At 51.5% G+C, this 11,379-nt stretch overlaps 1 protein-coding gene across 1 annotated transcript; it reads left to right on the forward strand.

The window, feature by feature from the left end:
• Positions 1 to 1,427: 1,427 nt before the first annotated feature.
• LOC128853986 (tektin-3-like) lies at positions 1,428 to 6,411 on the forward strand. Its single transcript, XM_054083423.1, has 7 exons — positions 1,428 to 2,006; positions 2,561 to 2,644; positions 3,062 to 3,132; positions 3,381 to 3,524; positions 4,307 to 4,529; positions 5,624 to 5,778; positions 6,186 to 6,411. Exons 1-7 carry the CDS (start codon positions 1,428 to 1,430, stop codon positions 6,400 to 6,402), a joined length of 1,473 nt encoding a protein of 490 aa, XP_053939398.1. The 3' UTR covers positions 6,403 to 6,411.
• The last annotated feature ends 4,968 nt before the right edge of the window (positions 6,412 to 11,379 follow it).

An 11,379-nucleotide genomic window follows, 5' to 3' on the forward strand; every position in this document is an offset into this window, starting at 1 on the left:
AGATCCACTAGGAGGTGTCCCTGCCCATGTCACGGGGGTTGGAACTAGATGAGGATTTAGATCCCTTTTGACCCAAACCATTCCATGATTCTATGATTTAGAGATACACATGCATGGGTGTTGTTTGGAGGCGCAGTAGAACTCCTCCATAAAATGCGTGTCAAACCATGAATCATAGCACTAAATTGCCCCTAGGGTGCACTGAGTTGCCCAGAGGTGGCCCTGGATTGCCCACCAAGGACACCAAGTTGTCCAGCAAGGGCAGTAGGTTGTCCAGGACAGGAACTAGGAAGACACGTGAGGGTCTTTTCTTGCCCAGAGGTGTCACCGGGTTGACCTTCCAGAGCACTGGGTTGCCCAGTGGCTGCATCAGGTTGCCATGGGAGCTGCAGGGAGTCCCCCCGCCAGAACCCAGTGCCCTGCGCCCATGGCAACGCTGCCCTGGTTGCGTGTCACAGAGGGCACCGCTCCCCTGGTCGCGCGTGTCACAAAGGGCAGAGGGGATATTACAGTGCCGAGCGGTGCTGCCACTCAGTCCGGTAGCGCAGCAGTGAGCAGCAGCACCCGGGCACCCTCAAACTGCTGGAGTGTACCCCACACCCAGGCAGCTAACGGTGAGCATGCGCTTTAGCTGAGGGGGAGGGACCCAGAAAGGCAGGGATTTCTGCCAATCTCCGTCATCTCTTATTTCAGCCAGGCGTACCCTAAAAGGTGGGCAGGGGCTCCTGTTATGTGTTGGTGGTCGCAGTGGCAGAAGCTGTTACCCTGGAGTGACCTATCCTGAGGGGCACGCAGGGGCATTTATTTCAGCTGGAAAACAGGGAAATGTTACTCTGGTCCATAGCCAAGGGTTTTCCTCCTTTTTCATAGAATTGTAGAATCATGGAATAGTTTGGGTTGGAAGGGGCCTCAAAGCCCATCCAGTTTCCATCCCTCTTCCAAGGGCAGGGACACCTCTCACTGAATGATTTTGCTCAAAGCCCCATCCAACCTGGCCTCAAACACCTCCAGGGATGGGGCGGACACAGCTTCTTTGGACAACCTGGGCCAGGGCCTCCCCGTCCTCACCATGAAGAATTTCTTCCTGATGTCTAATATAAATATTTCCCCTTCCAATTTAAAGCCATTCCCCCTTGTCCCATCACTCCATATCCTTGTCCGTCCCAGTGTTCCTGGAGCCCCTCTCAGTGCTGGAAGCTGCTAGAAGGTCTGCCCCGGTTCTATGATTTTTAAAAGAAGCCGACCTCTCAACTCGCCTACACGTGCAAAGAGATCAGGGTAGTCCAGGAGGAGCAATGGAACCTCTAGGCAGGAGTTGCATGAGTTGCTGTAAGAAGGAACGCAAGCGCATGAGCTGACTGAGTGTGGTTGTCTTTCTCCATCTTCTCCCCTGCGCAGGACACAGATCTGCATAGCAGAGTTCAAGAATGGAATTTATCGGCTCTCCCTTAGGCGCAACACGCGCCCATCCAAGATCAACATCTAATGGCTTTCTTCCTGCCATCAGCACCGTGGGTTCACGCAATAAGAACCATTTGCCTTCGTACCCATTGCCTCAGAGCTGCAAGCTCCCTCGGGTACCCAGTGCCTACTACAAACCAGCCACTATCGAGCCCACTTTGGCTCCCTACTCCAAGACTCCCCAGGAGTCAACCAGCAGCAAGGGGGTTCCATTGATTTCCAGCAGAACAACCCTCTTCCCCCGCTACACCACTGACGACTGGCACAAGTCCAACCAGACCAACTACAAAGAGTCAAAGGCTTGCCGGCAGTCAGCCGAGCTTCTGAGGCTTGATACCTCCCGCCTCATTCAGGATAAAAACTGGCAGACAAAGAAAACACAGGAAGAAAGCTCTAAAACCCTTCAAGTGCGCATCAATGACATGAAATTTTGGAAAACAGAGCTCTACCGTGAGCTGGATGAGATGGTCAAGGAGACCAACGCGCTCACGGGTGAGATAAGAGAACTGGAGAGAGCCTTGGCCAAGACAGAGGCCCCTCTACAGGTAAGCACCCTGTGCCGTGGGCTGCAGGCTGTACCCTACTGCTGAAATAGCTGCAGCCGTTCAAAGCTTAAATGAAGTTTCCTTGCAGCTTTGTAACTTCTAGAAAGTTTTTATTAAGAGACCATTAGTTAAGTTAGCCATAAAGAAACCCCTTGTCATCTGCTGCATCTCCCCCCTGCACACACCGAGCACATCAGAACAGTATTTGTTGGACCAAATATATTTATGAGCGGTATATCCAAACTCCTGATTTGGGAGACAAAAGCCCATGTCTTGCTACGAGGCTCTGGCAAGGTCGGCATCGAGGCTGACACAGGTCCCTGCATTCAGCTGTGGTTGCATGGGGGACACGTGCACTCCCTCATGTTGATCCAATGCCGACGCTGCAGCTTGGCTGCTTGTTGCCAGCTAAAGCAGCTGCCAGGGGCAGTTCTTTCCCCTGCTGTCACCTCTGTGTCCACCTATCTTTTCTTTCCTTCCATCACTTGAGGTGGGGATTGTCCCTGTGGGGAACCCTGCCCCTACAGCCAGCACTGACGGCTTGTCCCCAACAGGTTGCGGAGCAGTGCTTGCTTCACCGTGACAAGAGGCTGGGCATCGACCTAGTCCATGATGACGTGGAGAAACAGCTTCTCACGGTAAGATTGGCAACTCAGATCACCTTTTAAAGCTATTTTTGCCTAAACTGCCTTCAAAGGGGTTTGCAGCCTTTTTCTCCAACTGGCTCCTCAGTCCCCCTTAGTGCAATAGAACTAACCACTACTTGACACGGATGTCAAGATGAAACCATGTTTATCACCCTACCCTGAAAGTGAATGCAAAGGTCACAGCAGTGGCCACAGCGTACTTCTGTCCCCTCCCAGTCACCGCACACAGGCTCAGCTGCGTAGGCTGAGTTTTGGGAGGTACTTTCTCCACTCCTTGCCTGTTTGCTTTGGGCAGAAAGACAACCGGGCAAGTTCTTGCTATGTGCAAGGTTGGAGAGGTCTGAGGGGATGGGTGTGACCAGGATGATGGTGTATGGACACTGACGGGGTCATGTTTCCTTTGCCCAGGAAGTCCATGTCATCAGGTCGTGCCAGGAAAGGATGCGGCAGTGCCTGGATATGGCAAATGACCAGCTCAGGTAAGGAGCTCCTTACCTCATGCCATAGGGCCGAAAAGCATTTGCAGTTGTGGTGTGACCCCCCCAGCAGGGCCTGACCTCTGCCCACATTGTGCAGGTGTAAAACCCATGCAGACTCCCCGGGAAGGTGGTGATGATGCTCAGTGGGAGGATATTGCTGCCCAAGCAGGAGCTGTGGGGGAGTGGAATGGGGAGGGAGCTGTTCCACCCCTCCATCCTCACTGACGGCCGTTGTTTCCATGTTGAAGGTCTAACAGGATGGCCCAGCATGAGCTGGAGAAGGACCTGGCTGACAAGCAGGTGGCCCACCGCATCGATGAAAGGTGCCACCAGCTGAGGAACACCTCTGAAGGCATCAACTTCTACCGAGGGGTGGAGCGAATTGATGCCACGTAAGTGCACACCAAGCAGTTTGTGAGAAGCAGGCTGTCCCCAGGGTGATACAGTCCTGGAATAGATTGGGTTGGAGGGTACATTCTAGTCTGTGCAGTTGCACCCCCTGCCATGGGCAGGGACACCTCCCGCCATGGGCAGGGACACCTCCCGCTGGATCCGGTTGCTCCAAGCCCATCCATCCTGGCCTTCAACATCTCCAGGGATGGGGCAGCCACCGCTTCCCTGGGCAACCTGGGCCAGGGCCTCCCCACCCTCACAGAGAGGGCCTGGCAGGGAGCCAAAGCGACATAGAAGATAAAGAACAAGAGAACATGGTCCTGTTCAGCTGATAGAGTTCAGCTGCTTTTGGGCGCCAGGAATTGCGCTTTGGCTTTGTGGTAAATGAATGGTGACCCAAATCAGCACTTGCAGAGATACGCCTTGAGTGGCAAAGGGCTGTGAGGAGAAAGCTGCTGCTCACACAGGCGCAGGCACTTTGTGGCAGGTCTGAATCTCTGGGCACTTAAACGCCTTCAGCATCTAAATGCGAGATGGATTCAAACCTCTATTTGTCTGTGGGAGTCTTTCATTCTAGCTTTCATAAGTATCACAGTTGTCTTCATGAATATGGCATCATTCGATAAGCATTATTGAACCAATGATGTTCAGATATTTCACTCTCATGTGGTCCAATTAGGAGCGTAGATTAATCAACACTTAATCCACGCTGCTCCCTGGTAGGCTCCATGGACAGCTTTAGCAGCACGGGCTAACCAGGAGCCTCTCCTTCCACCCACAGGATCTCCTTGCCAGAGTCATGGGCCAAGTTCACGGATGGCAACATCCTCCGCTCCCAGAAGGAACGGGCAGCCTCTGCCAAGATGCGGAATAACATCAGAGATCTGCTGGCGGTGACGGCCAACGAGATGATGTGCCAGTTCAATGAGGTGAACGTCGCCTTCAGCAACCGCATCGCTGAGACAGCCGATGCCAAGGACAGGATTCAGACCCATCTGAGCAAGGTAGCTTGGACTCCTCCCTTTCGGTGTGACACTGTCATTTCCTGGCGACACCATCCTCCATGCGGATTTGGCCCAGGAAGAGGAACGGTCGCTGGTTATAGCATCCTTTTCTGTTAGAAATTCAAAGTCCTCAGTAGGGACTCTCTTAGAGCTGGATGAGTTGGCACTGTAATTTCATCTCAAGGAATACTGTATTTTCATAGAAACGTGGACTCATAGAATGTCCTGGGTTGGAAGGGACCCACCAATGTCATCGAGTCCAAGTCCTGTCCCCGCACAGGACACCTGAACGTTCACACTGTGGGGCTGAGGGCATTGGCCAAATGCTGCTGGGATATTGTCAGTCCTGGCGGCGTGATTGCTTCCCCGGGAGCTGTCCCAGTGCTCCACCAGCCTCTGGGAGAAGAGCAGCACAAGGATTCGTAGCAGAAAATGCCAGTGCTGGTTGTGTCTCCTGGTACTGCAGAAGTGCTGGCTTCCCTGCTGGAAGTCTTGGCTGGGCCCCTGCTGGGGTCCCTGCTGAGTGCTTTGCAGGCTCGCTGCTCCTCCAAAGATGCGCTTTCAGTCTCAGCACCCTGTGTTTGGGTTCCTGTGTGCTTCTGTATTGCTCTGCCAAGCAGAGGAAGTGGAGATGAGGGATGGGCACATGGCCCGGACTGGTGGGTCTCAGGGAAAGCTTCCTGAACCGGGCATGGCATTGGGAAACATCGTATTGATTAGCACAGAGGAGGCTGGGCTGGCAGCACCGGGGGCTGCTGCCATGTGCTTGGATGAGGATCCACTTAAAACCTTCCCTCTGTTAGTTGCTGTTGACGGGTGATCAGTTCCTGCAAGCAGTAATTTTTGGAAGTGGTAATTCGATAAATGCATCACTGCTCCCAAACCTCCTCTGATGTGACAGCAACAGCAAAGAGAGGCTTTTTCCAGAAGAGAAATCTCTACTGCACTGATCTGTGGCAGGGTGACGGTGCTGTGAGCCCAGGGTCTGCTTCTTGAACCTGTTCTATTCTGCAGACGGTCAGGAGAAAAGGGAAATGATGTACTCATTTGAGAACATATTTTTTAATTTATGCATGTGTTTCTTTTCACGCCAGACACTGCAGGAAATATTCCAGATGAAGATGTACATCGAAGCCATTCGAAAATGTATTAGAGACAAAATGGCTCCCTTTAAAGTGGCTCAGACCCGTCTGGATGAGCGCACGTGGAGACCAAACGTAGAGCTGTGCCGGGACAACGCCCAGCTGCGGTAAGGAAGGAGTGCGGGGTCAGCAGCAGAGGATAAGCCCTTTGCTCTCCAACAGTCCCACATTGAGAGAGCTTAGCTCCATTCTGCTGGGTAACTGCAAGAAAGGGTGCACCATAGGGAGGAGCAAGAAGAGCTGTCCTCTCCTCCCCTGGGACACTGGAAATCCTTGCAGGGACACAGTGAGATGGTTGGGATTGCACTCCAAGGGGTTCTGCAGGAGCAGGCTGCCCTGAGTGCCCGGCAGCACCTTGAGCCTCACACTTTCCCCAGCTTTCCCATTCTTCTGCTAAAAATGAAGGGTTTGAGATAGTCTGAGGTTGCCAAAAGGGAATCCTGTGCCTGAGGGGCCATGCTAGAAACCACTTCTGTACTGGCATCATTAACGAAGGTTCCTTGTTGTTTTCCAGCCTTGTCAAAGAAGTCTATGAAATCGATGAGACGGTCCATACCCTTCAGCATCGGCTGAGAGATGCTGAGGACACGCTGCAGAAGCTGGCTCATCTCAAGTCGACCCTGGAGCACGACTTGGCTGCCAAAGCCAACACACTCTTCATTGACCAGGAGAAGTGCATGGGGATGCGCAAAACCTTTCCCCAAACTGTCCGCAAGATTGGTTACGTTTAGACTGGGCTCAGCTGAACTCCCAGTATCTGTTGTGGGAGGCGTTCCTAGTTTCGCTAAGATTCTTCAAATTCTACTGTTAGACTCTCTTATTAAAAGCTGCAATAAAAACTACTCAACCACTTTGTGTGTTACATGGCCTGCTGAGATTTTCATTTTCCTTTGGTTCTTCCTTTGCACTGTGTGCCAGAAAGTAGCTGAAAATATCCCATATGGAACTAGGAGTAAATCCATCCACGTGGATTCATTCCTACGCTTTTGGTCTGTGATTTTAGGAGAAAACCTGCTGCGTTTTCCCCCTTTGGAGTCTGTCTGATGTGGAAAAAGCACAAGGGGAAGTAAAGTTAGTTGTCAGAGTAATTAACTGATGACATCCATAATGTAATTATTAGTGGTGCAGCAGGAGCAACACCAACTACTCTGTAAAACATTCCAGTGTGTTCTGGCCCTAAGTAGGAAAACTTGCAATTCAAGCTCATTTCTGATGATCTTTTTCTTGCTTTTGAAAGACTGGAAATGTCACCTAAACTGTCAGTGCTGGGGTCTCCAAATGAGGAAGCGCTTCAGACCACCTAATTGAAGAAAATGCTGTGCTTTTAGTTTTGATGAGTATGGGTTGCTTCCTAATTTTACCTCTTGGGTGTCATCTGTTGGTGGGAGCACCAAAGCCGTTTGAAGACAAAGGAATGAATCAGCCACCCTGACTGCCACCGTGCCTGCTCTCTTCCTGTAAATCACAACCATCTTAAGGAGCGTTTGAATTTTCGGAGGGATAATGCTTAACTCCATTTCAGTTGTAGTTTCTATCATTTCGTTCACAGGTACTTTCCGTTTTCCTCCAGCAGATTTCCCAGACATTAGTGAATGCCCAGGTCCCCTGGGGTGTTTGTTCTCTCCACACCAGCTTTCCATGAGTTAGCAATAGTGATGTTACTACTTCTGGTAGCTGGTACTCTAAAATCCCTCCCAAGCCCTTGGACTGTCTAATCCCACGTGTGCTCCGCTTTGAGCCTTTTTTAACTCCCTTCTTCCAGTATTTCCTGTGGGCACTCACGATGTGAGCCGGCCCAGCCACAACACTCAGGTTTAAACGGGTCTCTAGGGAGAGGATTTTGCATGACATTCCAATAGACGCGTGGCTTCTGGCAGGGTCTGCTGCACCGCGATGGCTGTGCCTCCCATGACTGAGCTGCTGGGGAGTCAATGCTGCTCCATTCAGTCACTGCACGGCTGTTCCAGAGGTTGCAGTTGAGCATCCTTGGTATTTGATGTATGCCAGGTCTGTTAAACAATCACGTAAACATTAAACAAATCATGTATCATAGAATCATAGAATCATCACTCTTCTCCTTTCCGCAGTTGCACCGTTGTTTGAAGGCAGGATTTTTGTCCTTGTTCTTCTGTTCCCAGCCCCATGTGATCTGCTGACTTGCTGATGGCACTGCAGATTTCTGCCCCTTCCCCTTTACATTTCAAACCCTCTGTTGCCAATGCTCTTCATCACCAGGGTAGGGTACAGGAAGCAAGTCCATAAAATCATAATGACAGAGCAAAATTTATACAAGAAGCCAGAGAAAAATCTTGCATTTCACGTAGTTTTAAAATGCTTGTTTTGAGAGTGGGTTCATTCACCTCACCTGGGGAAAGGGCAGCACTGATGGCAGCAGAGCCCGTGATGCATTGTTTCAGGTGATGCCACAGACACAGTTAAATGAGTCCATGAAAGCTCACCCCTGCCGTGCTAGATTAGCATTGGAGCCCTTTAAAGTGATATAAAGCTCACTTTCCTTCCTAAATTCTTCTTATTATTTTAGTCTAGAAATTTAAGCTGAAGCATTGTAAGAATTTTAAGTGATCGCACGGAAAAGATTCAAAGTGAGAAATCCACATCTTTCTACCCAGTGTTTGCACAAGGCATCAATCTTCCAGTATTCCCAGCACAGCCTGTGGTGAATCATGTTTGTACACAAAGCATTTTTTAAATTTATTGTGGCGCCTGCTTTTATTTAGGCGGTGGCCACTGCTGGCCGCACTCGTACAGAGACTGAGCTGGGGGAGCTGGGCAGCTTTCGAGCCCCTTCACAGGGAGCACAGTGGAATTCTCCTCCTTCTTCTAGGTCGAGTGGTGACTGCATCGCTCCAGCAATATCATAGAATCATGGAATGGTTTGGATTGGAAGGGACCTCAAAGCCCATCCAGTTCCACCCCTGCCATGAGCCTCCCACTGCATCAGGTTGCTCCAAGCCCCATCCAACCTGGCCTTGAACCCCTCCAGGAATGGGGCAGCCACCACTGCTCTGGGCAACCTGGGCCAGGGCCTCCCCACCCTCACAGCAAAACATTTCTCCCTAAGATCTTATCTCCATCTCCCCTCTCTCAGCTGAAAACCATTCCCTCTCATCCTGTCCCTGCACTCCCTTATCAAGAGCCCCTCCCCAGCTTTCATGGAGCCCCTTTGAGTCCTGAAAGCTGCTTTAAGGTCTCTCTGGAGCCTTCTCTTCTCCAGCCTGAACAATTCCAACTCTCTTAGGCTGTACTTGTACAGGAGGTGCTCCAGCCCTCGGATCATCTCTGTGACCTCCTCTGGACTTACTCCAACAGCTCCATGTCCTCCCTCTGCTGAGGGCTCCAGAACTGAATGTGAAATTCAAGGGCTTTGCTGTGAACATTCTTACTTTCTCACCTCCTCTTCTTCCGGTCCAGACAGCCACCACCCGGCACCTCCAACTTTGCCTCCAGCACTTCCCTGTGAACTCACCACACTCCCTGGAGCAGCACAGTCCTCTGTCACCAGCACTGCAATAACAAATACAAGACAACTGTTGGCATAGCTGGGAGTGCTGGGAACCGTGCAGCAGTGTGCTCTCTGTTAAATCTCCAACCTGTACTGAGCAAACAGTGGGGTAATTCCTCTCCAGCCTCAGACTCTGAAACAGGCACCTTGGAAGCCAGGGAGAAAGGCATTGTCTGGGCAGAGAAGACCAAATGGTCAACTCCTAGCTGTTTTTTTTTCCTTTCGATGGCTGGACTTGATGATCTCAGAGGTCTTTTCCAACCTTGATGATTCTATGATCATATGATTCTCTCTCCAAAGCTCCACTCTGTTTGGACGAGGCATTTTTCCAAGAAGAGAAGTGTCTGAGGAGCACAGGAACGATGTGCTCTTCTTTTGGGCTTCCTCCACCCTTTCTAATCCCCACCTCTCAGCCAAAACAGGCTGCTCTTTCCCCTGCTCTGAGTTTCTGCTATGTCTCCTGTGCTTAGAGAGCTGCTTTTGGCACCATTTCCAGAACTGGAGCCGAAGTGTTTGCACTTTCCCACATTCACGGAGCAGCTCGGATGCAGCATGTGACCCACACACCTCCCGGCTGCCTTTTACCACTCTGCATGTCTCCGCTTTGCTTTTGGGAAATATAATTTATCAGCTGAGATCTCAGACTGACGATCAGAAGATTGTCTTTAATGGTAGGCTAGATCCCAGTCCCTGGAGACAGGACCCTTCTTACTCTGTGTTTGTTTGGAAAGCAAGCGTGCTCACCCAGCCCACAGAGCCCCGACCGCCCAAAATAAGCCTCATTAGCAAGGAATGTACGGATGGCTCCAGATGTTTTAGTGCTGTGGGGCTCGCAGTCAGGGATGGCACTAGTTTCTGTGTCACTGCTGTAGCAGGCAGCAGCGTCACAGGGGGGTGGTAGCAGTAGAGAAATGAGTGAGTGTTTGTTGGAGAGGAGAGCAGTTTGCATCCTTTGGCACCGGGCTGGGCAAACCTGCAGAAGGCAGAGCCAGCGCTTGCTGGAGCAAAGTTTTGCTCGGCGGCATCCTGGCGGGACGTGCAGGCATGTACTGAAACAGGGGTTCGAGCACGGTGTGAGGTTGGCGGCCTCGCTTCAGCTGCTGGCCCCTCTCCTCCCCTTGGAATTCTCTGAACTCTCGCTGGCTAATGTGTGAGATGGGACCACTTACAGGAGCGTGGAGGAGCCAGAGCCCGTGCTGCAGGGAACACACCTCTGCTTGCCAGGAGGAAGGAGCCAAGCACACTTTTCTCCCTCGTTCTCCTAAGACTTACAGTTTCAGTGGCTGGTTGCCTATTTCCCTTATCTCTGCAATGAAGCAAGATTAGTTTGGACCTGCTGTGTGAAGAGGGGAGAGGTTGGTGCTTGTGCTCAGGACTCCTGGGAGTGCAGAGGTCTCCTGCAGGGGCTGTTGAGGAGGAGGGAAATTTATTTCAACCAATTAGCTGTGTTTGAAGAATGAGTGAAGGTCGCTGTTCCAGCATGCAGCCAACCTCAGTCCTGCAGCATTTTGGAAACTCTCACCTTCCATTTAGTGAAAAGTCACTCAGTTCCATAATGTTTGCCTTTCAAATGTTAAAAATCCCCAGCCCAAGGGACAGAATCACATTGCGATCGCTGGAGCAAGTTGCAGTCCCTTTCCTGGACACACGCTGTGTAAATCTGAGACAGCTTTCCCCTTGACTTCAGCACAGCCAGATGCTCATTCCCAAAATCCTGTTGCATGGATCCCTGTCTGGGGCTACACAAACCACCTCTGCCAGGGCGAGGGGAGCCACCTGATGCAGCAGAGCTCTTTCTCCTCTCCATGTCACTTCGCTGCTGCTGATGCCTGCCTCCTCATGCATCTTTGGAAGAGGAAAGCTCCCTTCCAGCCCTCTGCAGAAGTCACTTTTCTGTTTAGGAAAATACGCAGCCTTAGGAAAATTTCCCAGCGTTAGGAAAATACCGGGGTCGGATCCTGCCCAGGGTGCTCTAGGGCTTCTTGCAGCCCCGCACTGCGCTGTGCCAGCCCCTCCGACACTCGCAGGCACCCACCTCCCAGGAGAGCAGAGACGGGCAGTGCCGCTCCCAGAAGTTTTCCTCTCTCTCCCACGAGTGGGTGAGCAGTGGGGGCTCCCACACCAGGGCTTATAGTGGGTAGGAGGCAAGGAGGGGGGGCTGCCAGACCACAGGGTGCCCCTCAAA

This window comes from Cuculus canorus, chromosome 18 (genome assembly GCF_017976375.1).
Source record: "Cuculus canorus isolate bCucCan1 chromosome 18, bCucCan1.pri, whole genome shotgun sequence".
Lineage (NCBI taxonomy): Eukaryota > Metazoa > Chordata > Aves > Cuculiformes > Cuculidae > Cuculus > Cuculus canorus.